The sequence below is a fragment of the Mizuhopecten yessoensis genome, unplaced genomic scaffold (assembly GCF_002113885.1).
Source record: "Mizuhopecten yessoensis strain PY_sf001 unplaced genomic scaffold, ASM211388v2 scaffold8149, whole genome shotgun sequence".
Taxonomy (NCBI): Eukaryota; Metazoa; Mollusca; class Bivalvia; order Pectinida; family Pectinidae; genus Mizuhopecten; species Mizuhopecten yessoensis.
Window position 1 is genome coordinate 763,920 of NW_018407403.1, and position 26,576 is coordinate 790,495.

The window sequence follows — 26,576 nt, forward strand, 5'->3', positions numbered from 1 at the left end:
ACACTTCCGGTATAGCAATGTTTGTATTTTCACTCTGACTCATCGTGCAGTTCTGCTTTCAGACTGACCAGTGTCATATTACGAATGTTTTCAGAGGCAAAAATTGTACTGAGGTAAGTAATTCATCAAAATATCACAAAATGACAAAATATTACACTTCAGTGGATCGAAGCGCACAGCGATAGTCACTAAAACTGACAAAGTTGATGTGCACGGGACTTTGTACCATGCCTAACTATTTTTTTTCCACACAAAAAGTAATTTATTTCTTTTAATTTTCTTAGAGACTACCATAACCTGATTACAAAACAGCAATCAGAGCCATGTTATCTTCAAAATTGGATTATTTTTAAGATTTTTTTTGAAATTTCACAATTGTTTTTTAGCATTTTCCTGAAAACAACCAAAAAAGCGTACAAGGTCAATAACATGGTTTATATGGGATTTTTTTTTCTTTTTTTTTGCCAAAATTTCAGGAATAATCTATTTTATTGCAAATTTAAAGATTTTCATGCTAAATAGGCCCAGGCTGATGATATTTGGCCAGTAGCATGCTGGGATGAAGGGCTACCAAGTTGTTCAAATGAATGACCTTGACCCACTTTCAAGGTCACAGGGGTCAAATGTCTTAAAAATCTTCAAACAACTTCTTCATAATTACCAAAATGCCCGGGGTACTGAAATTATGCCTGTATCATGCAGGGATGAAGGACTACCAAGTTTGTTCAAATGAATGACCTTGACCGACTTTCAAGGTCACAGGGGTCAAATATGTTTAAATCTTTTAATAGGTTCATATGAATCAAACACTGATATTCTGCCTGTAGCTGTATTTTAGTCCACTTTTAAGATTACAAGTGTGAGATTAATACCAGGTGAGCGATGCATGCCCATTGTGCCTCTTGCTTTAGGTCACCTGAGCTTTCGCTGAAATACTGCCAAAGGGATTTCATTGATACTTAATGGGAATGTTACTGACTACTCCATGACCAATTGTTGTTATTTTTCGGGTTGATCAGAAATCCAATATGGCCACCACGGCAGCCATTTTGAAAAACTATTTCAAACTTAAAGTCAAGTTCTACTGTGCCGATTTAACAGAAACTTGGTAGGAATAATCAACTCATGGTCCTGACAAAGTGTTGTTACATGTTTCACACTACTTTTGCATTACATGTACATGTAGTTCAAGTTAACTTCGTTACAAAATGATTTCTTTTTCATTTGGCAACATCGATAACATAAGCTTTTACATAACTAAGGTGACCCTTAAGGCCCATGGGCCTCTTGTTTATTATAGAATCTACTTTTTTCAAATGTCTACTGTTTAGTTCAAAAGTATAAAATAAATTCAAAAACAATAATATTAGGCCAAATAAAAATATATATGTGAGTTTCCTGTTTCGGCTCCAAAAAAATAGGGTAGGAAAAACATTTTATTTCATTTTTGTCTCAAAGCAACGAAGTGGAAGCGAGATATAGGTGTTGCTTTTCCAGCGATGGCGGTGTCAACATTAAGTTTTTGTGTTTAAGTTAGTTTCTCTGAAAGTATAAGTGCTACACCAACCAAACTTCAGTGTTCTCCCAAGATTTTTTTTGATGCGCTATGGTATTCTTTAACCCTTCCATCACAGTGCGGCGCTGTCGACCATTCTACCGCATTGCAATCCATCTATCGTGCGCGACACCACTTTGAGAAAGGAAACTCAAAACAAGACTTAAATAGCATTACTTATCATCCTGACATTGCATTATATTATTGCTCATATTCTTGCCCTGTTCTTTTTCTTCATCATTATTTTTTAACAACTGCAAATAAAATAGTCTGACTCAAGAAAATGGATAATTTTAGCAAACACTTAAGCATTTTTTCCCAAGAATATCATCAAGGAAATAAATGAATATATGTCCCAAGAATTAATAATTATAATAACATTTCCAACCAAAGGTATTTATTTGGACAAATATTTAATTAATTTTTAAATAATTGATTTATTTTTATATATATATTTTTAAATCCCTTAGTTATGAAATTAACAGGGCCTGCTATCATTCATCAAACAAACAAAAATCACAACGTTGCTGTTCTCAATATAAACTTAAATAGTGCTATTGTAGTCAAAATGAGTTATTGTAATTATCCAGTAAAAAAAAACATGTGCTATTTATAATTTTGGCGCAAAAATGATTAACGCCCCTCATCCGTGTTTCAAATGCTATTGCATCACGGATTACGTAAGATTAATCAGGTTATCAAAACAACATGGCCGCCACGATCTTGATGAAGTAAAAATAGTTCATGTTCTCTTAATTTCTATCGACAGCCAATTGTTGATAAAGGCTACTTATCCAAGCATTAAAATTTGATGGCCAAAAACAATGCAGCAAAGATAGGTAAGCAGACTTTTCTGAGTTTGTATTTATTATTTCCTATTTCGGTGTAATTGTCTGTCACCTATGAAAATCAGAACGTAGATTGAAGCCTTGAAGTTGATAATTAACAGATATCATTAATTATAATTAGATGAAGTTACAAACTGGTAATTGTGGTCTATTGTTCGCGTTTCACACCTATAGGACAGGGGTGTGTTCTCCTTTCTCCCACTTTTTAAAAGAACCCATGGAGGCAGTAATGTTGTGATAGCAGTTATAGTCTGTTTCATATATTACCTGGTTTTTACCTGTGTTCTCCCACATTACCTGTATCATATATACAGCACTGCCACATATATGTAGCTTTGATAAAGTCTATTTTTATCCATTTTTTTCATATCATATACCATTTTCATCTAAACAAAACATACAAAACAGTAACAAATATTTTGTATATTTTACATACTTAATAGTAAATATATAGATGATTAATGCTTTGATTAATTAGAATTTTAAATTTTTAAATTTTGATTGATCTTGATTTAATTTAGGGTGAAGTAAATTCATACTGAAGCATTATTTTCAGAGAATCTATTTTACCAATAAATGCGTCTTCAGTGTAATTATTAATAACTTAGTATCACTTATTAGATTATTTTCAACAACTCTACGCCAACAACGATGATGTCCGACAACTTGTACGGCGTGCCGCTGTACTACCCCTTGTTCCGTTAGACCATGTAGAAGATGTCTGGTTCAATGCGCTGGAGGACATAGACAATGCTGATGTACCACAGGACACCACTCCATTTTCAGATAACGTAGTGACAGAGCTGATATTGACCGAGATCAACAACTCTGGAACCACTTTGAGACCGAGGGACCCAGAACAACCAACCACATAGAGTGATGGCACAGCAAACTGAAGAAGAAAGTGGAACACGCCCACCCCAACATCTACAGCATCATCCGCGTCTTCCCGGAAATACAAGCCAGCAACGAGATAACACGCATCCAACACGCAGCAGGAGGACAACTCAGACCAAGAGCGAAAAGCTACCGTAACATCGACAGCCGCCTTAACCAACTAAAGGAAAGCTTGGAGAATGGTACAACAGATGTAATCCAGTACGCCGACACAGCATCCCATCTTTTGCATTTATAGTGACATTGAGATAAATGTGCTTGTTATGGAATTTTTATTTGGTGCGCTGCTTGGATTTCTTAAAATTGTGGACTTTTCTTTATCTATGCTTTTTATGGACTTTCCAATATTTCACCTTTAGTAAGTTAGTGCTATTATATTAGTTTTATATCATGTATCTTTGTGCATATACATGATCAGTCTGTACTGATTATATTTGTTATAAATTGCTTGCTAAATTTAGTTCTATTTTATGAAATATGTAAATAACATACATGTAAATGTGTAGTAAAAATGTATAAAATTGATTTAATATGAAATTAATAAAAGCAGGTTTTCAGTTAATGTATCTTGATGTGTTTTTATTAACTAATAACTGGTATCTTGTATATATTAACTTATAATTCCAGTAAATATTACGAAAAACAGGAAACATGTTTGTTAAATATTCCTATAACTGACACAGTATTTCCTATTGGTGAACAGGTAAATACAGGTAAATAATCTACCTGTACTATACCAGAACAGACTATAATGACACCTCTATTGTTTCCCAGTGTTTATATAATTCCTTTGATCCAAAAAAAAAGTGGGAGAAAGGAGAACAAACCAGGGCAGGTAGGCTAGTTCACATCCCCACAGATAAATTTTCCCGCAGGGCAGAGTTCGATGATCAGGGTGTCGATCGTAGGGAACAATAAAAAAAAAGCTAGTCTAATGAGGGTGTGTCTAATTTGAAAGGGGAGAAGAGGTTATCAATTTGTGAGAACTTTATGTTCTAGTCAATCTCTCAATGAGTAACGGTCCGTAGCATGCGTAACGGTAAACTTAGTTACTTAGACCAATGATGCATCTCAGGAATTACGTCTCGGCGCTAGTCCGAATTATTCTGACATTTTATCGAATCGACGACAGACTGACATAAAAAAGTCGATAAAATCTCAGCGCATGCATGAATTGCTGGATGCGGCCTACGTTTCATGGTCCATTGACTTTGTCAGAATCTCCATCAACAATAAGTTTTTGCGTTTAAGTTAGTTTCTTTGAAAGTATAAGTTATACACCAACCAAACTTGCACCTTACATGCATCTTAGGTAGAACATCTCAACCCATGCATGAAATGCTGGATGCGACCTACCTTTCATGGTCCATTGACTTTGTCAGCATCTCCATCAACTTTTTTGCGTTTAAGTTAGTTTCTCTGAAAGTATAAGTGTTACACCAACCAAACTTGAACGATACATGCATCTTAGGTAGTACATTTCAACCCATGCATGAAATGCTAGATGCGACCTACCTTTCTTGGTCCATTGATTTTGTCAGCATCTCCATCAACATTTAGTGTTTGCATTTTAGTTTCTCTGAAAGTATAAGTGCTACACCAACCCAACTTGTACCATACAAGCATATCCGGTAGTACAACTCAGCCCATGCATCAAATGCTGTATGCGGCCTACCTTTCATGGTCCATTGACTTTGTCAGCATTTCCTTCAACATTGGGGTTTTGCTTTTAACTTAGTTTCTCGGATAATTTGTGCATTGATGGTCAAAGCGGAAACTGTTTTGTGAGTCGATTTATGTTCAAGTTTCAAAATGTGATAAATTATATTGGTATCGCAGAGGCACATGTCATATACCGATGGGAAACTGAGAACCTGATCTTGAAGCTCATATATATAAGATGGCATGCTTTCCCTGTTCTTTGAAATACCCGTCCATATAGAGGAACAAGAAGAAAATCATGACACCAAAGTTTATAATGCGGGTACTGTTTCCTGCTTTTCACGCAGATGAATATTCTAATATGATCACCTGACTATCTCTGTATTGTTAAGTGATAGAGTATGGGTTCAGATCGGTGGACCTTTTTTCTCCGATTTATTTCTTTCTTTTGGATTTTCTTTGAAAATTTGGAGCAATGGTGTCAGTAAATTAGCAACCTTTCAACGTCTTTTTTGAAAACCTTGCTGTAAGCGATGTGTTTGAACTTTTAATTCTTCGGAGATAGGACGTTGGATACAGCCATTAGACATATGGCACAGACAAGGCGCACGCCACAAATCTTTGTTGTTAGCTTGTGCCTAATCCCTTATACAAATTTGGTTCAAACTAACTAAACTTCTGTATTATATACTAGCTCTCAGGTAATTTCTCGCAAACAATGTAAGACTATTTTCCGAAGTAGATTTTTAGCACACAGTAACCTTCCCTAAATTTCCTTTATGATTTTACCTGTAGCACAACTGAGCCTGGGTATAGTAAAAAGTTTGAGGTCCAGAGTAAGAATCCCGTTCGGATGCTTTTGCTTTTTTTCTGATTTATTTGAAATCTCTTTTTTCATAATAATTAATTCCATAAGGTCGCTTCAAACGGTTACTAATAAGCAACCTAGTTTGACAAAGATGTACGTGCCTCGGCGAGAATTAATACCTGGCAAGAATAGGTTATTACTTAATGAACTTAAAGACGTTGACAAAAACATGGCACTATATGAAATAGTTTTGAAATAGTTAATATAATAATGCCGACTACAATATTCGGAACTGTCTTTTGTTTTTCTGGTTATTGTTAACTGAATCCTTGAAACCATTCAAGTTGTTTTAATTTATGTCACATCAGTATCTATTACGTAATCAAAAATTGTCTTTACTCCTCCCCTCCATCACCTTGATATATATTCTATGTATAAGAATTAATATCGGAACAGACAGTATCTGCCAGTGATTGGAAGGGGAATACCCGTACGAAATAGAGAAAAGGACTCGCAGGGTCTATCGATGCATGTTTAACTCTAAAACAAATACCTTCAACACTATCGTAACTCATTTGATATTATGTCTTCGAAATCCAAGACTTCCGCTCTCGATATGATGGCAGAGTGTGTAACCCTTGGATTTCGAAATTGCAGAAAATAGAGAGCATCATCTATCATTGTGTACAACAGATCGTACACACATTCTAATTCGTTGCTATAACACTAAATGTAAAAAAATACACCATTTACTACCATTTTCATGTTTCAACAATATTCCATAACTTTGGCCGGTACGTATCACAACATGCGCACTAACTATTGGTTTATATTTAATTATATGAAGTAATAGATAATGATTTCAACTTTCCATAGAGGTTTAATATGTGGTTCTAGGTCGCCGGAATAGTTTTATATGATCTTTTGAATATGAAGTAATTCAATGTTTTTTTCCAGTACATTTCCTGAGAAATTGTACTTGGGTCTACGCATAAATTTGTTGACATCATAGTACAACGACGTCATAATAGGACATTTGAAAGCCACACTGAAATCTTGGCCTAACAACAAATGAGGGTTTTCACTGTGGCAGCGAAAGGGTTAAAAATATGTTATTATTTAAATAAAGTATGAATGACACTAAATATATATAAAAAAAATCCATATTAAATAGTATTTGACCCACCTAAATGTTTATGGAATAAAAAACCTATTTCACAGTAGTCTGCCACCAGTGTTACATTTCTAAATTATACCTACTGCTGGACACAAACTGGTTTATAGTGATCTAAGCTCCACTGATGGTCACCAGTGTTACATTTCTAAATGATACCTACTGCTGGACACGAACTAGTTTATAGTGATCTAAGCTCCACTGATGGTCACCAGTGTTACATTTCTAAATGATACCTACTGCTGGACACAAACTAGTTTATAGTGATCTAAGCTCCACTGATGGTCACCAGTGTTACATTTCTAAATGATACCTACTGCTGGACACAAACTAGTTTATAGTGATCTAAGCTCCACTGATGGTCACCAGTGTTACATTTCTAAATGATACCTACTGCTGGACACAAACTAGTTTATAGTGATCTAAGCTCCACTGATGGTCACCAGTGTTACATTTCTAAATGATACCTACTGCTGGACACAAACTAGTTTATAGTGATCTAAGCTCCACTGATGGTCACCAGTGTTACATTTCTAAATGATACCTACTGCTGGACACAAACTAGTTTATAGTGATCTAAGCTCCACTGATGGTCACCAGTGTTACATTTCTAAATGATACCTACTGCTGGACACAAACTAGTTTATAGTGATCTAAGCTCCACTGATGGTCACCAGTGTTACATTTCTAAATGATACCTACTGCTGGACACAAACTAGTTTATAGTGATCTAAGCTCCACTGATGGTCACCAGTGTTACATTTCTAAATGATACCTACTGCTGGACACAAACTAGTTTATAGTGATCTAAGCTCCACTGATGGTCACCAGTGTTACATTTCTAAATGATACCTACTGCTGGACACAAACTAGTTTATAGTGATCTAAGCTCCACTGATGGTCACCAGTGTTACATTTCTAAATGATACCTACTGCTGGACACAAACTAGTTTATAGTGATCTAAGCTCCACTGATGGTCACCAGTGTTACATTTCTAAATGATACCTACTGCTGGACACAAACTAGTTTATAGTGATCTAAGCTCCACTGATGGTCACCAGTGTTACATTTCTAAATGATACCTACTGCTGGACACAAACTAGTTTATAGTGATCTAAGCTCCACTGATGGTCACCAGTGTTACATTTCTAAATGATACCTACTGCTGGACACAAACTAGTTTATAGTGATCTAAGCTCCACTGATGGTCACCAGTGTTACATTTCTAAATGATACCTACTGCTGGACACAAACTAGTTTATAGTGATCTAAGCTCCACTGATGGTCACCAGTGTTACATTTCTAAATGATACCTACTGCTGGACACAAACTAGTTTATAGTGATCTAAGCTCCACTGATGGTCACCAGTGTTACATTTCTAAATGATACCTACTGCTGGACACGAACTAGTTTATAGTGATCTAAGCTCCACTGATGGTCACCAGTGTTATCTTCTCTTTTGTATTTAACACTGATGCTTCTGGTTCTCAATTTCTACTGCAAAAAACAACATTAATTGAACAACAAAATAAGTACATTCGTTGATACTTACACTATATTTACAACACAAGTTTTTTAATCAGTCATAAAATATACAAGTCTTCAACACAGAACTCCACTCAAAACTTATCTCCAACTATAAACTATAAATGTACACAGATCTATACAAACTGCAGCTTAAACTACTATCAGTAATATTACTAACTTCCTAATTATCACTTTGACTAAGTTTCTAACTCTCCTCTATATTTCTAGACCTCTCAAATCTGTATCCCTAACTCAACCTCTTTCCTCAAGACTCGTTTACTAATAACTCCCCAACCCAACTCTCTTCTCCTCCTTCGACTCCCAAGCGGAACTACCTTACTATCTCTCCCTTGGAAAAATCCTGCCACATTAAAAATGTTGATACATTGAAATTGTTGATGATGCTGAAACCTTACTAAAATTTGACCCCTATACAACTAGGTTATAAACTGGCCATGAATCCTGCTAAATCTGACTCTAATGGTCAGCATCAGCTGGAGGCACAAACACTGACATCTCAGACTGGACTCCCCCACCAAGACTAAAGATGGTCGCACTAATCTACAGATCCCAACCTATATAATAACCACAATTACCTACGGCTACTTATAATTAGCTACTATCTTCAAATACAACTTTGACACTGATCCCGAACCAAGGCTAATAAAATGCATAGCAAATTATTTGTACACTTCGATTAAATAAAAGGCTAATAAATGCCATAACAGTAACTGTGAAAAACCAATAAAATGTATTGGGGTTGGCATGAAAATAACAGGTTGATGGGGAAACAGGAAACGCAGCAATATTTTCATTTGGCCTAAATGAAAATAATGCTAAATTTAATTATTTTAATCCCCATGATCTAGTCCCTGCAATGTGATTAGCAAAACGTTTTCCTCTTCAGTTTCTTGCAGTAAAATATATAGCAATAAATAAACACATCAATTTTCAGTATTCAATAAGATATATCGGGTGTATCACTTCTAACTGCATGTTTTGTTCAATTTTCGTTATTTATGTGTTTTGAATGCTTCATCATGGATAGTCATACTTCCAACGTTGTACATGTAACGACTGGAAACATATGCTTTTTTATCCAATTGGGAAAATAAAGAATGAAACTGGGAAAGTTCAGGGTCATTTTTCAATTGGAAAAAGGGCCCTGTACCAAACCCTATAAATGGCACTGGCAAAAACACTATATACATGTATAATTCAATTTATTGATGAATTGAATTCAAAACAAGAAATAAACTGTATATATTAAATGTAATTCTCCTTCTCTATTTCAGGTGTGTTTGTTGAGTGCTTATCTTTGATGATAGAGACCTATAGCTACACACATACATATATGTCTGACTCAAACAATGGCCTCGCTAGACGACCGACAAACTGAAGACTTCTCTTTGATAGATGCCATCAACGCCAAATACAGTGAGGAGGATAATGGCACTCACATCAAAGTCTACATCTCTACAAACGCTCCAGGCAAGAAACGTACGTATCAATGTAACATACAAGTCTACATCTCTACAAACGCTCCAGGTAAGAAACGTACGTATCAATGTAACATACAGGTCTACATCTCTACAAACGCTCCAGGTAAGAAACGTACGTATCAATGTAACATACAGGTCTACATCTCTACAAACGCTCCAGGTAAGAAACGTACATATCCATGTAACATACAGGTCTACATCTCTACAAACACTCCAGGTAAGAAACGTACGTATCAATATAACATACAAGTCTACATCTCTACAAACGCTCCAGGTAAGAAACGTACGTATCAATGTAACATACAGGTCTACATCTTTACAAACGCTCCAGGTAAGAAAGGTACGTATCAATATAACATACAAGTCTACATCTCTACAAACGCTACAGGTAAGAAACGTACGTATAAATATAACATACGAGTCTACATCTCTACAAACGCTCCAGGTAATAAACGTACGTATCAATGTAATATACAAGTCTACATCTCTACAAATGCTCCAGGCAAGAAACGTACATATCAATGTAACATACAAGTCTCCATCTCTACAAACGCTCCAGGTGAGAAAAGTATGTATCAATGTAACATACAGGTCTACAAATCTACAAACGCTCCAGGCAAGAAACGGACATATCAATATAACATAAAGACCTACATCTCTACAAAAGCTCCAGGTGAGAAACGTATGTATCAATGTAACATACAGGCCTACATCACAACTAACTCTCCAGGTAAGAAACTGACGTATCAATGTAACATACAAGTCTCCATCTCTACAAACGCTCCAGGTAAGAACCGTACGTATCAATGTAACATACAGGACTACATCTCTACAAACGCTACAGGTAAGAAACGTACGGATCAATGTAACATACAGGTCTACATCTCTACAAATGCTCCAGGCAAGAAACGTACATATCAATATAACATAAAAAAATAAAAAATCCTGACAATAGATTTGCGGCAGAAGTTTTGCTCCATTCCCAAATTGACTTTAACAATTTATACATATGTATACGTATATATATTGTGCTTCGATCCTTATATAAATGGTTTATTCTGTCTTTTAGTATTGCAGAGTTATCTGCTCTTGTGAGCAGGTATTGATTGTTACGTCATTAGTTTGTGTGAGAAAATTATGTCGTTTTCTCAAAAATTGATGACGATTCTCTCACAAACAAATGATGTAACAATCAATACCTGCTCACAAGAGCAGATAACTCTGCAATATGAAAAGACGGAATATGCATATAAGTATAAAAAGAAGACTTCAAAATATTCCACATTTTAATAAAACACATGAAACTGGTGCTGGTGCAGAATTGAAGATTTTGGCCAGAAATGGACTCAATATTCAGGACACATGGGCAAGGCACAGACGAACCCTCATCCCTTATATGCTAATATATACAAGCTTATACAGGGGATGGTGGTTAGTCTGTGCCCTGTCCCTGCGATTCAGAGTAGGCTATATCATGTATATCACAATGTGGTGTACATCTGTAAATACGATTGGTAGTTACTTTGTGAAGTGTTTTTTCATCAGTAAAATAAAACTTTTTAGAACTGAGATAAAGGCAATTCGAAACAATGGTAGAATTTTGTTAAAACAGAGAGTGGAGGTCTTGTGATCTCACCGATTCTGAAAGACTGATTTTTGTTAAAACAGGGAGCGGAAGTCTTGTGGTCCCGCCAATTCTAGTTTTGGATAATTATAAGGTGACGTGTGCAGGGCCAAGAGACGCCATCGCATCGCTGTGTTGTCATGTCACGGAACTTGATCTCACCAACAACTTGTTCACGTGCTGGAGGGAGGTAATAAGCCGACACAGTTTACAAAGCCTGAAATAAAGTAATGATGCATATAAAGCTACTACATGAGTAGCAATATTTATATGAAATCATAGCAGAGTGACTTACAAAAGGAATTCATTATAGATTTCTTCTGCCTTGTATCAAACTATGTCCCCTAGCTAAAAAAAGTGCCTTATTTTCCCAAAAAGACCAAAAATGAGGAATATATTCCCAATTTCAATAAAAATAATGCTTTATTTTCCCAATTCATAAAGGAACAGGCTGTTGTAAACTTATATAACGTATTTGATGTACCGAAAAAACCCATGTAATTTGCACACTATTACGAGGAAATGTCTGTGACAGATTTAACATTCTTGCCAACTATTTGAAATTTCCATTTGGGAGGTTTTGCATGCTCAAAATTAAAACATAAATAAGATATGTGTATTTAACCCCTAGAGCCGAAAAACGCTTTAAATGTCATATTTTGACTTTCTCAGGTGAAATCATTAGATCTTAGAATATAGGAATAGTTAAGCAAATTCACTGGTTGAAAATTAAATTTGCTTAGTTTAAACAAGTTTAACTACAATAGAAAATTATATTTACATGTACATGTGTGCACACTAAAATATGGAAAACTAATTAAATTAAATGTTTGTAATCCATTTACATTTCACGCGTCACTGATCAGTGAGCCCCCTTAGGTTTGTCCTGGGCAATCTACAAGTTATTTTCATGGGTCCTTTACAACTATATATATACATATTGCTAAAAACAATGGGTCCCACAATGTAAAATTTAGGGATTTCCAGAAATTTAATGAGTAAATGAGTTATGTATATTTATCACTGCACAAGTTATTTGTTTTTTTAATTTTTATGTCTATTGAAATTTAAAGTTTTAAATGTTTACCAGTAATGGTTGATTGCATGAATGCAAATTATTGGTGGAATAATTGCAAAATTAGGAATCGTTGAAATTTATTGATATTTTGTTACAGGTGCTATCTATGATCGCACATATACCACGATTACAGACACTGAACCTAACGTCCAACACTCTCACAGCCGACTCCCTGATGGGACCCCACGTGAACGACCAGACATTTTCTAATGTTACTCTTCTCATTCTGAACAACACGAAGACTACTTGGTCATCACTGAGTACGTTACTGAGGATATTCCCCAGGTAATAGTCATAGTCACCTCAGATTGATATACCCCAGGTAATAGTCATAGTCACCTCAGATTGTTATACCCCAGGTAATAGTCATAGTCACCTCAGATTGTTATACCCCAGGTAATAGTCATAGTCACCTCAGATTGTTATACCCCAGGTAATAGTCATAGTCACCTCAGATTGTTATACCCCAGGTAATAGTCATAGTCACCTCAGATTGTTATACCCCAGGTAATAGTCATAGTCACCTCAGATTGTTATACCCCAGGTAATAGTCATAGTCACCTCAGATTGTTATACTGTGATGCTAACCAGCTTAACTACTTGGCCAAAGGATCCACTTGCCCAAATTAAATTTGCTAATGATAATTAAAAAAATAAAATAAAGGACAGATTACTACAATAAAGAAAAACCATATCAGAATTATCTTGTGTTTTGTCTGCAGTGGGCAAGGGATCCTTAAAAAAACTGTAGTCTTAGAAAATTCAATAATCTCTTTGTCCCACTATTTAGCCATCCCTAATCTCTTTGTCCCACTGTTTAGCCACCCCTAATCTCTTTGTCCCAATATTAATTATATATGTAAGCCACCTCTAATCTGTTTGGCCCACTATCCAGCCACCCCTAATCTGTTTGTGCCACTATCCGGTCACCCCTAATCTGTTTGTGCCACGATCCAGTCACCACTTGCCTGGTTGTGCCACTATCCAGTCACCTCTAATCGGTTTGTGCCACTATCCAGTCACTCCTAATCTGTTTGTGCCACTATCCAGTCACTCCAAATCTATTTGTCCCACTATCCAGTCATCTCTAATCTGTTTGTCCCACTATCCAGTCACCTCTTATCTGTTTGTGCCACTATCCAGTCACCTCTAATCTGTTTGTGCCACGATCCAGTCACCACTTGCCTGGTTGTGCCACTATCCAGTCCCCTCTAATCGGTTTGTGCCACTATCCAGTCACCTCTAATCTGTTTTTGCCACTATGCAGTCACTCCTAATCTGTTTGTGCCACTATCCAGTCATCTCTAATCTGTTTGTGCCACTATCCAGTCACTCCTAATCTGTTTGTACCACTATCCAGTCACCTCTAATCTGTTTGTGCCACGAACCAGTCACCTCTAATCTGTTTGTGCCACGATCCAGTCACCACTTGCCTGGTTGTGCCACTATCCAGTCACCCCTTATCTGTTTGTGCCACTATCCAGTCACTCCTAATCTGTTTGTACCACTATCCAGTCACCTCTAATCTGTTTGTGTCACTATCCAGTCACCTCTAATCTGTTTGTGCCATTATGCAATCACTCCTAATCTGTTTGTGCCACTATCCAGTCCCCCCTAATCTGTTTGTGCCACTATCCAGTCCCCCCTAATCTGTTTGTGCCATTATTCAGTCACCCCTTATCTGTTTGTCCCACTATCCAGTCACCTCTAACCTGTTTGTGCCACTATCAAGTCACTCCAAATCTATTTGTCCCACTATCCAGTCATCTCTAATCTGTTTGTTCCACTATCCAGTCACCTCTTATCTGTTTGTGCCACTATCCAGTCAACCCTAATCTGTTTGCGCCACTTTCCAGCCACCACTTGTCAGGTTGTCCGACTATCCAGTCACTCCTAATCTGTTTGTGCCACTATCAAGTCACTCCTAATCTGTTTGTGCTACTATCCAGTCACCCCTTATCTGTTTGTGCAACTATCCAGTCAACCCTAATCTGTTTGTGCCACTTTCCAGCCACCACTTGTCAGGTTGCCCCACTATCCAGTCATCTCTAATCTGTTTGTTCCACTATCCAGTCACCTCTTATCTGTTTGTGCCACTATCCAGTCATCTCTAATCTGTTTGTCCCACTATCCAGTCACCCCTTATCTGTTTGTGCCACTATCCAGTCCCCTCTAATCTGTTTGTGCCACGATCAAGTCACCACTTGCCTGGTTGTGCCACTATCCAGTCACCTCTAATCTGTTTTTGCCACTATGCAGTCACTCCTAATCTGTTTGTGCCACTATCCAGTCCCCCCTAATCTGTTTGTGCCATTATTCAGTCACCCCTTATCTGTTTGTCCCACTATCCAGTCACCTCTAATCGGTTTGTGCCACTATCCAGTCCCTCCTAATCTGTTTGTCCCCCTATCCAGTCACCTCTTATCTGTTTGTGCCCCTATCCAGTCATCTCTAATCTGTTTGTGCCACTATCCAGTCACCCCTTATCTGTTTGTCCCACTATCCAGTCACCTCTAACCTGTTTGTGCCACTATCAAGTCACTCCAAATCTATTTGTCCCACTATCCAGTCATCTCTAATCTGTTTGTTCCACTATCCAGTCACCTCTTATCTGTTTGTGCCACTATCCAGTCAACCCAAATCTGTTTGTGCCACTTTCCAGCCACCACTTGTCAGGTTGCCCCACTATCCAGTCATCTCTAATCTGTTTGTCCCACTATCCAGTCACTCCTAATCTGTTTGACCCACTATCCAGTCACCTCTAATCTGTTTGTGTCACTATCCAGTCACCTCTAATCTGTTTGTGCCACGAACCAGTCACCTCTAATCTGTTTGTGCCACGATCCAGTCACCTCTAATCTGTTTGTGCCACGATACAGTCACCACTTGCCTGGTTGTGCCACTATCCAGTCCCCTCTAATCGGTTTGTGCCACTATCCAGTCACCTCTAATCTGTTTTTGCCACTATGCAGTCACTCCTAATCTGTTTGTGCCACTATCCAGTCATCTCTAATCTGTTTGTGCCACTATCCAGTCACCCCTAATCTGTTTGTGCCATTATTCAGTCACCCCTTATCTGTTTGTGCCACTATCCAGTCACCTCTAATCTGTTTGTTCCACTATCAGGTCACTCCAAATCTATTTGTCCCACTATCCAGTCATCTCTAATCTGTTTGTGCCACTATCCAATCACTCCTAATCTGTTTGTGCCACTATCCAGTCATTCCTAATCTGTTTGTCCCACTATCCAGTCACCCCTAATTTGTATGTGCTGTGATCCAGTCACCCCTTATTGATTTGTGCCACGTTCCAGTCACCCCTTATAGGTTTGTGCCAATATCCAGTCACCCCTTATCTGTTTGTGCCACTTTCCAGCCACCTTAAGACTCTATTACATGTGTGTAATACAATATTTATGACATGACCGTATGGCATAGTAAAATGATTTATCAACCTGTACTTGTTTACTTTCAGTGTGACTGAACTCCACCTCAGCCTCAACGGCTACACATCTGTAGATGTTGACGACCTTGAACCCTACCCCAGCCTCAAAAAACTTTTCATAAACAAACATTCCATCTCCAAATGGTCAGAGGTTTCCAGATTGGGATCTGTTTTCCGTCACTTAGAAGCTCTTGTCACAATCGAGTCTGATCTATCGGATATGATATCGGATTGTCCTGAGGCATCGTTGAGTTTTCCTTGTCTCAGTTGCCTTCATATCAGTTCTACTAAATTACTGAACTGGGGACATACAGAAGAACTTCGAAAAATGCCAAAGCTTTGTGACATACGGATGAAAAATATTCCATTTCTTGAGGTAAGTGATAAAATCAAGATCCTGTGTCATTCTGTGTCGTTGAAGATCCAGGGGTCATTTTTGGTATACAAGGGCCGCTTTTGTTTATCGTGATTCAAACGGTTGAACAGATTGGACCAGAATTGTTAAATTATGTAATAAGGTTGGACCTAGTAATCTGATGCTGCTTTCAAGTGAGCCTTGACAAAGCCTTACAAGGCCTGCATAGACATTTGCAGGTCAGCCAGGATTTTTACCCGAAAATGTTTCATTTAAAAACGGACAAACTGGTTGTTCCGCATAAACGAACAGGCCTCTCTGTATTCTTTACAAGCTGTTTATCTATTTTTAACTGTAATATTTCTAGGGGTAGAAACTTTGTAGACCTTAAAATATTTGTGCAGATCTAGAAAGTATTTTTGAACACTTGCCTGAAAACAAAATCAGAATACTAAGTCTGTCCCTATTTTGATAGTAATATATTCTGGTCCAACAGGTCAACTTGGTGAAATTTGACAAACAAAAGTGACCTAGGGTTTCCTAAATAAAAAAAACAGCAATGCACTGGACCTGTAACATCAGCATTGCACTATGTATATGACAGAGTTAAGAGGGTAATCTGAGAAAAAGAATAATTCACTCCGTTGAGGTGAGATGGGGAATCTCAACCCTCGGAAAAAGATTCTTAAGTTACCAAACTTTCAGCAACTTAATAATCTGTCTCCTTGGAGTGAGATTCTTCTTTCTCTTACCCTGGACAGGTATATCCACACTTTTACTGGTGTGAAATTTCCTTGTCTCACCCTAGGATTGAGACGGGGGATTCCCCTATTCATAACAATCTTATGACGTCACTTCAACAGTACAATGACGTCACATCAATAATACATCAACGTCATGTCAACCCTGAATTTAGCATATAACGTTATCATTACATTGTGTATATGATACACAATGGGAGAACAGGACAAGGGAAAAAGAATCATTCACCCCCATGTAGGTGAGATAGGGGAATCTCAACCCACAGGGAATCTTTAAGTTGCCAAACACTCGACAAAGCCTTGTGTTTGGCACCTTAAGAATCTTCCCCCTCGGGTTGAGATTCTCCTATCTCACCCCAAGAGGGTGAAAGATTCTCCTATCTCACCCACAAGGGCAGCAAGGGGATGAAAGATTGTTTTAGTCTCTAGCATTAAATTTTTATAACTATAGCTATTTACAACCTTTTCCAGGAGTTTAACGAGAAAGTGAGACGCCAAATGATCATCGCTCGGCTGCCAAATATTACTCGCCTTAATGGCAGTCCAATACTCGACACAGAGCGAGAAGATGCGGAACGGGCCTTCATACGGTTTTACATGGACAGAGAAGATCAACCTGCAAGGTGAGACTGTCACTAATTACTCATGGTGTCATTATCTCATTGACAGATGGGAAGTAAAATCTCAAAACATGGGTTTAACACCTCTCACTTCATTTCCCTCTCCCAACGAAAAATGGGTTTAACACCTCTCACTTCATTTCCCTCTCCCAATAAAACATGGGTTTAACACCTCTCACTTCATTTCCCTCTCCCAACAAAACATGGGTTTAACACCTCTCATTTCATTTCCCTCTCCCAACAAAACATGGGTTTAACCCCTCTCACTTCATTTCCCTCTCCCAACAAAACATGGGTTTAACACCTCTCACTTCATTTCCCTCTCCCAACAAAACATGGGTTTAACACCTTTCACTTCATTTCCCTCTCCCAATTGCAAGTTCCTTCAAACCTTGCGATTTATTGCGGAACTTTTTTAGAACGCCAAAAATATCACTGAATACAAATGGATGCAGTTTAACAAGGCTTCACTGTACACAGAGAGTTTCTGTCTCTAAAAATGGTAATTTCATATCAAATATTTATGTTTAATAATTAGTTTTTAATAAAAAAATAAAAATTATTTAAGTCTGAAAAGTCTTTTAGGTGGATGGATGCGTCGGGTTACAAGATTCACTTTGATGTAATCCTCCTATTTCTATGTTTAATCCCAAAAAGGTCTTTCTAATTCATACCTGCTCATACTGTCATACAAATCTGGCAATCAGAGATAGTTTTCAGCTAACTTTTGATATTTAGAAATTTCAGAAGTCAAATGATCTTTTCCTTGAAATCTGAAGGGTCAAAACATCTGTCAAATAGAAATAGGGCAAACTTGATTCTGATGTGTCTGTCATGCCCGTTGCCCGGATTGTTCTTGCCACCGGCACTCTACATTCAAGTGAGGCGGCTAACATGCAATAAGGCCAACACAACTCACATTGTGTATCGCTTTGCCTGTCTCTCCAGTCCGGCAAAACTTCTCGTCCAAAGGCAACGACAACGCGCGTATCCAAGTGACATAATCAAGTTGTAGTGCCACCTTCCCAGCGGCATATACTGGCAGGCCAGAATAAAGTTCGTTCATATCCTTTCAGTCAGTCAGTCCATGCTCATTTTGGGACGGCAAAAACATACTCTCAAGGGACTTACTATAGGCTCTGGGTAATTATGCAAGGTATTTGCGAGGTGTTTAAATGATCCTGCACGGGGACCCATTCCCAATTGAAAAAGGACCCTGCATTTTCCCAATTCCAGGCTTTATTTTCCCAATTTTATTTAAAGGCATGTTTATATAAGTTTCCAGTCATTTTATGTGTAATGTTCAAAGTATTAACTTCCATGAATCAAATTGAATAAACAAAAACACTTTATTTATTGCTATACATTTTACTGTAAGAAACTGCTATAGAAAAACCTTTTGCAAATCAGATTGCAGTTTATATTTTTTCCAAACTTATATTTTCCCAAACCTGTACATGTCTGAACTCAGATGATATTTTCCTAATTTTTGCCAAATGCCCATGATCATTTCCCAATTCCTGCCCAGGGGCCCTCTCCCAAAATAGCTGGCAAAAACCCTGTTATGACATTTAATATGATTTAATATGATACATTAGGGACGCAGGCTACACAACTCTATATCCATATCAGTACAAACAACACAATTTACATTAATTATACTTCAAGTGTCAATTGAACAGTTTTAGCTCACCTGCTCAAAGGGCAAGTGAGCTTATGTCATGGTCCGGCGTCCGGCCATCCGGCCGTCCGTCTTCATCCGTCAACTTTTCCTTTAAACAACTTCTTCTGAAGAACAGATAGGCCTAGAGTCATGATATTTGGCTGAAAGCTTTGTTGGTAGGAGCCCGACAAAGTTTGAGAACGAAAATGACCTTGACCTACTTTCAAGGTAACAGGGGTCAAGTATGTCAAAAACTTCAAACGTTTTCTTCTGAAGAACAAAAAGGTATAGAATCTTAATATTTGGCTGATGGCTTCCTGGGATGGAGACCAACAAAGTTTCGGAACGAAAATGACCTTTACCTACTTTCAAGGTCACAGCGGTCAAATGTGTGAAACACTTACACAACTTCTTCTGAAGAACTGAAAGGTATAGAATCTTCCTATTTGGCTGGTTGCTTCCTGGGATAGAGCCAGACAAATTTTGAGAATGAAAATGACCTTGAATGGCTTACAAGGTCACAGGAGTCAAATATATCAAACTCATTCAGCGACTTCTTCTGAAGGACCAAAAGGTAAAGAATCTTTATATTTGGCTGGTGGCTTCCTTGGATAGAGCCCAACAAATTTGAGAATGAAAATGACCTTGACCTGCTTTCAAGGTCACAGTGGTCAAATATGTCAAAAACATCAAGCGACTTCTTGGGTTAGAGCTCACCCAAGTTTGCAAATTAAAATGACCTCGACCTCCTTTAAATGTCACAGAGATCAAAAACATTTCAAAGGATTTGTTCTGAAGAATCAAAAGGAATGGATTCATAAAAGTTTGAGAAGGAAAATGAATTGACATACTTGAAGAAGAACGATGGCCAAAAAGTATAAAATCTTATAATAATATTTGACTGGTAGTTTCAACAGATGGAATTGACAAAGTTTGCGAGTGACAAATTTGTAGTACAATATAACATTTAATGAGAATATTTGCTATGACTGTTTAAATATTCAGGTGAGCGATACAGGCCCTCTTGGGCCTCTTGTTAAAACTGAAAATTAAAAGTTATATTTTCACGTTAACAGTACTCATCTAAACCAATTTCAAACTGTGTAACATTAGATGGATCAATGACATCCTGTGGAAAACTGTTCCATATATCAACAACACGGAAAGTAAAGAAATGTTTTCTTATATCAAGGTGACAGTGTTTTAGCTAAGCATATACAAGGAAAATGTTGTGTCAGTTTTACTTCAACTTTGTTTTTCCTCCTTAACCCTTTCACCTCTGTAGACCATAATGAACTCACACATATCAATGCATGGTAGAGTCTACTTAAGTTACATAGGGGTGAAAGGGTCAATGAAAGCAAATTAATCATGACATTGAACGTTATACTAATTAGTATTAAACACATGTACAGTGTACAATGGACATTGTAATTAAATGTAACGGGCAAAACTAAAATTGGTCGAATACAGATTTTACTAGCATAGGAACATAAGATTTACTGGCCAAAATTCTCCTGCTGTAAGTATCATATACAGGAAGAAAATGTTTGGAAATCTTTTGTTTTTTCATTACAGGTATCATGAACTTGAAAAAACATACGGGAAACTTGATCCACTAGTTGTACTTGACCTTTCTCCAAGAAAGACATGCAGGGTCACAATAAAAGTGGGCGACGATGGAAAGGCTGAAGAGATGGACATAAGTGTTACACAAACAGTGCGAGAATTAAAAAAAATACTACAGAGTTTTGCTGGCCTGCCGTCCCACAAATTCCGCCTGATTTGCTATAAAGTAGTGGACGGGCAACTATCTGCAGTTCCCACAGAGTTGAAGTACCCTGACAAATGTGTACATACTTACTACGTACATGATGATGATTGTATTGTGATTATTCCAAAAATGTTTTAACATTGGCTATAAGGTTGTTCAGGTAATGTATGCCAAAAACATGGTGATATTTGTAAGCATATAGTATTGAATTTGATGTAATGCAACAAAAATATATTTAACTTGTAACGTTTTGTTGACTTTAGCAATTTAAGAACCAAGATAATTTCAGGGGATAATGCAAATGTTCACAGATTGTAAATGAATCATTTTTCGGACATTCATTTTTACATGAATTTGCAGGGCAGCTTATTAATTTAGACTGAATATATCTAGAATATTTTTGCCAGGGATAATTATTATCAATATTGAAAAAGCATTCTTTTAATTGTGAATTTAAAAATTTCTAAATATATAGGTAGAGTTAGCAAAATAAAATACACACAAAAAATAATGTGTTGTCATAGATATCAATGTTACGAGTTAAATATATTTTGGGTATGTTACATGAACATCCATACTATATCTGATATCCATTAATTTGAAGAACATGTACATATTCCAAAATAAACTAGTCATTTTTACAAAACCACTTATCATTTGTGCTTGTATCAAATGATAACCATATAAATTGGTGAATATTTTATATTTCCAATATGAACTTTCATAATATGATCTATTGTGGCAACATAGATTATATGCAATGAAATGGCCAAACAGATTTTTAGATTAATATATATGATATTTGAAGATTTTAGCTATAGATTATGACATCACAATGATGACATTCAATAGAAATTCAGGATAGCAGAATTCTAGACTTTATGATGGAACAATCTGGTTGACTTATTTCTAAACATTTTCATCAGGTTGGTAAGCTTGCATAATAGAAAGGTTAATGTATCACAACCAGTAAGTGTTTACGTGTGACGTGTCGGTGACTAGTACGATACGTACCCTGTCACCTTCATCAGACAAATCAACTTACTGTTGTGATACATAACATTTCTGCTAATCTGGGAAAGCATTTTTTACGAAATATTTTTTCATTTTAGCTCTAGTAATATGATAAGTACACTGTGTATTACTTATAAGATACATTAAGTACTTTTTAGCAAATTGTTAATTTTCCTCAAGAAGAAATCTGTGGAAATGTTGGAAAGCAAAAACAGAAAGCCTTTAATTATATAAAACTTAATACTTTGTACACTGTTCACTACAAGTATTATAGATCATTAGTATGTTTACATACATGTATGAAAGTTGAAAAAATGCTGGATTGAATTTGTGGTTTCAGTAGTGTTATGATTACTTTGTTGGAAGTACGCTATTGCTGTCATATTGAAATCACATACAATATCATACCCAGTATATTTATTCAGACCTCGAGTATTCAGACATCCTGTCCTATCTGACACCTGAGTATTCTGACATTGTCGAGATGAGATAAACTGTTTTGACACTCTGTCTTATCTGACACCTTAGTATTCTGACATTCTGTGTAGCCGAGACCAAATGTGTATCTGTCTATCCTGATGACTGAATATTCAAACCCAACAACATGTCTTATCTTATTTAAACTAACAAATATGCATTAAATTAATTATGACAGCTTGCGTAATCTATAGCATGTTAGATTAGACAAACTTCTCAGTAGATCCTGCAGGGTGTCAAATTATCAAGGCTACACTGCAAAATCTCAAAATTAATACAACTTCAAGAAATATCTTGTATACTGAAACACCAACTGTGATTTAATTACTGTGATTTACTTAAATAAATGTCCATATGAAACTTGCATGTCTTTGCTTTGTTGCTAAGGTAATAATCCTCCTGTGAGGAAGCCAGAGGGTTCCGTCTCCAGGCCGGGATATACCAAAATCCTCACAAACCATGGTGTTCTTTTTCCCTGTTAAACATTCAGCATTAAAGATAAGCACAACACCTGGTTTACCAGTAGTCAATATAGTCTAACCAGGTGAAATGCAAATTTCCTTCGGCGTGGTATTTCAGGGAGGTAGCACTTTAAAGTTGGTATCAGATTCACACTGGTAAATTAGCAAATCCACCAATATACAGCCTCCAGCACACATACATCCATGAATCAAGGCACATCCTTAAATAATCTGGTACTATGAATCAAACCAAACTGATGGAAAGTGAGAAATGTATAGGGAGTACAGTTACAGGGTGTACGTTAACTAGTCTAAATCTATTGCCACAGATCAGGCTGACAGTTCTACTCAGAATGGACAGGATTCAAAATCACAGTGTCGTCAGCTTACATAGAAAATATATACAGTGGGACCTAGGTGAAGTCCTTACTTAAGTACCCAGATTACACAGGTTCACTTTACTTAGAAATATATACAGTGGGACCTAGGTGTACAGTGGGACCTAGGTGAAGTCCTTACTTAAGTACCCAGATTACACAGGTTCACTTTACTTAGAAATATATACAGTGGGACCTAGGTGTACAGTGGGACCTAGGTGAAGTCCTTACTTAAGTACCCAGATTACACAGGTTCACTTTACTTAGAAATATATACAGTGGGACCTAGGTGTACAGTGGGACCTAGGTGAAGTCCTTACTTAAGTACCCAGATTACACAGGTTCACTTTACTTAGAAATATATACAGTGGGACCTAGGTGTACAGTGGGACCTAGGTGAAGTCCTTACTTAAGTACCCAGATTACACAGGTTCACTTTACTTAGAAATATATACAGTGGGACCTAGGTGTACAGTGGGACCTAGTCTACACATGTACATGTAGTTGAATGCCTGATTGATACAGATACCCATATTATACAGGTTCAATTTACATATTACGTAGCAGAACTGGACTTGGTTGATCCCTTGTGACAAACTATCGCGATTGGATAGAATTTCTGTCTAGAGTTTGGAGGTCTCGTCTGTCCATGCATTTTTTCTATTTTGTTTCAATGGTGACTGTGGCCATTCCTTGTTTCAAATACACTGTATGTGGTGAATGCTTGGCAAGGGGATTCCCAAACCTGGCTTGTAAATAGTGTTGACTTTAAGGCCAAAGACTAGGATAAAGGAGGGAGGACTGGGATGGTCACCAGAAACCAGAGTTTGACTGTTATAACATGTAACATTTTTTAGCAAGACCTTCAAATGTTTATGCAGGCTTTGCAAGGCTTTGTGAGAGCTCGCATGAAAGTAACATCAGATTACTAGGTTCAAACTTATATCATAAACGAACCACTCTGGGTCCAACCTATTCAACCATTTGGATCGCGATAAATAGAAGCGGCCATGACATACATGTAGCTCAAATGGTTACTATAGCCTCCATCTGATCTTGGAGGTCTTCGCTCAGTTTACACATGCATCCTGATTACATGGGTTCAAGGTTGAAGGTCTGGTTTATACTGGTTTCTAGATTTCAGATATTCAATTACATGGAAATCTATCAATTTGGACCGTAATTTGAATGTTTGGTGTATTGTTGGTGTAGATGCAGGTTCCATTTATGATGCTTCAAAACAGCTTTAAGTAAAGAGCACCAACAAGTACATTTCACTATTCTGCAGTATTAACTTTCCGTTTTAGTCCTTTTCAAATGAAGTATTCCATGAAAATCACTTGTTTGAAATTTGAATCATTGAAAACAGATTATATATAAAAAAAAATTAAATGCAGGATTCAAATTCATGACTTCAACACTGCAAATCCTACATGTGTCTTTTCCAATGTTGCCAACAAGATATTAAAAAATGCATGGCATCAACTCTTATAACCCAGAAAATCTCCTTTTGGTTGCTTTTTCATCTACACATTTGTATTGATATGTCTTGCCTTATTGTCCCGCTTTGACCATCGATGTACATATCAAAGAAACTAACTTGAAATGCAAAAACTTAATGTTGATGGAGATGCTGACAAAGTCAATGGACCATGAAAGGTAGGCCGCATCCAGCATTTGATGCATGGGTTGAGATGTACTACCTAAGATGCATTTATGGTTCAAGTTTGGTTGGTCTAGCACTTACACTTTCAGTGAAAGCTACTTTAATTTGTGGCGGCGAAACAAAAAAAACATGTAGGATTCAAACCCAGGACCTTAACACTGCAAAACCTACATGTGTCTTTTCCGATGTTGCCAACAAGAAATTATAAAATGCATAAAAAGGCATCAACTCTAAACCAGCAAAACTCCTTTTGGTTGATTTATCATCTATAAAAGGGAGAATACTCCGGACAAAAACTCTGAAAATGGAACTCTTCTTCCCAGTTACAACTGATGCAGTGATACCCTTTACCTTAACCCATTCACCCCTACAGTCACATTTAAACCTTACCTAAAGACTGGGCAAGACCAGTTTAAATATGTAGGGGTGAATGAGTTAAACATTCTGAAATAACGACGATACACCTCTTGTATATATACTTCGTACTCATTTATTTCTTTTACATTGTTAAAATCTACTGACAAACAAATTTAATCATATAAGATCGTTACACGACATTCTATTTCATGACTTATATGGAATAACAGACTAATCAACAAAATTACTTACTGTATACCGGGAATGTGTTTTGCCACAGTTTTATAACTCCCCCCCCCCCCCCCCCCCCCCCCCCCCCCCCATCTCCAACGAGCGTGAATTTCTCATTTCTCATGAAAGCAAATACTAGTACACAACATTTAATCTATAATATCTACATTACCAGCTAAATGAAATGTAAATCAACAAATGGCTAAAGAGTCGCAGACTCTTTCACATAAGTTTGGATTAAAATAGGCACATACAGTTTGTTAATGTAGGTGGTCCATTGAAATTGAAGTCTCAACAATGCAAGTATACAACTTAACAGATTTGACCTCAGCATGTTTTACTGCATTCTTGATACTCCAGGGGTTAGGCTCACTGATACTGTCTGCAGAGTAGTATAGGTAGACTGGATTGCACCAGTACAATCATACCGGATCAAACCGGATCGTAACGGATCTTACCGGATCGTAACATTGGCTACCAAGATTTTTTTACTATCAACCTCTCCTTTAAAACTTTTAACAATCTGTGGCTCAATGTTATATCAAAGTCATTTAATTTATACCTGAACAATGTAGCATTAAACGTGAAGCTAAGAGTGAGTAGACTCACCCAGTCAGAGCTTCAGACAAAGTCGGTCTTGAATTGGGGGATAAACCTTGTGTTTTGGGGCAGTACGTTAAGGATAAAACAGTAGTGTCA

At 37.1% G+C, this 26,576-nt stretch overlaps 1 protein-coding gene across 2 annotated transcripts; it reads left to right on the plus strand.

The window, feature by feature from the left end:
• Positions 1-12: 12 nt before the first annotated feature.
• On the plus strand, positions 13-23,147 carry LOC110455183 (tubulin-specific chaperone cofactor E-like protein). 2 transcript variants are annotated; one of them, XM_021505162.1, is made up of 7 exons: positions 13-113; positions 9,769-9,973; positions 11,644-11,789; positions 12,775-12,962; positions 16,152-16,497; positions 17,709-17,860; positions 21,099-23,147. In XM_021505162.1, the coding sequence occupies exons 2-7, from the start codon at positions 9,844-9,846 to the stop codon at positions 21,430-21,432; spliced, it is 1,296 nt and encodes a 431-aa protein (XP_021360837.1). In that variant the 5' UTR covers positions 13-113; positions 9,769-9,843; the 3' UTR covers positions 21,433-23,147. The 2 variants fall into 2 exon arrangements, with proteins under 2 accessions (XP_021360837.1, XP_021360838.1); XM_021505163.1 differs by lacking the exon at positions 13-113 and adding an exon at positions 2,227-2,394.
• The last annotated feature ends 3,429 nt before the right edge of the window (positions 23,148-26,576 follow it).

What these genes read in the sequence shown, in the direction of transcription:
- LOC110455183 (XM_021505162.1), top strand. Translation starts at nt 9,844, where the DNA reads ATGGCCTCGCTAGACGACCGACAAACTGAAGACTTCTCTTTGATAGAT. An exon ending in TTACTGAGGATATTCCCCAG is followed by an intron (nt 12,963 to 16,151) that starts GTAATAGTCATA and finishes GTTTACTTTCAG; the next exon opens with TGTGACTGAACTCCACCTCA. An exon ending in AAAATATTCCATTTCTTGAG is followed by an intron (nt 16,498 to 17,708) that starts GTAAGTGATAAA and finishes AACCTTTTCCAG; the next exon opens with GAGTTTAACGAGAAAGTGAG.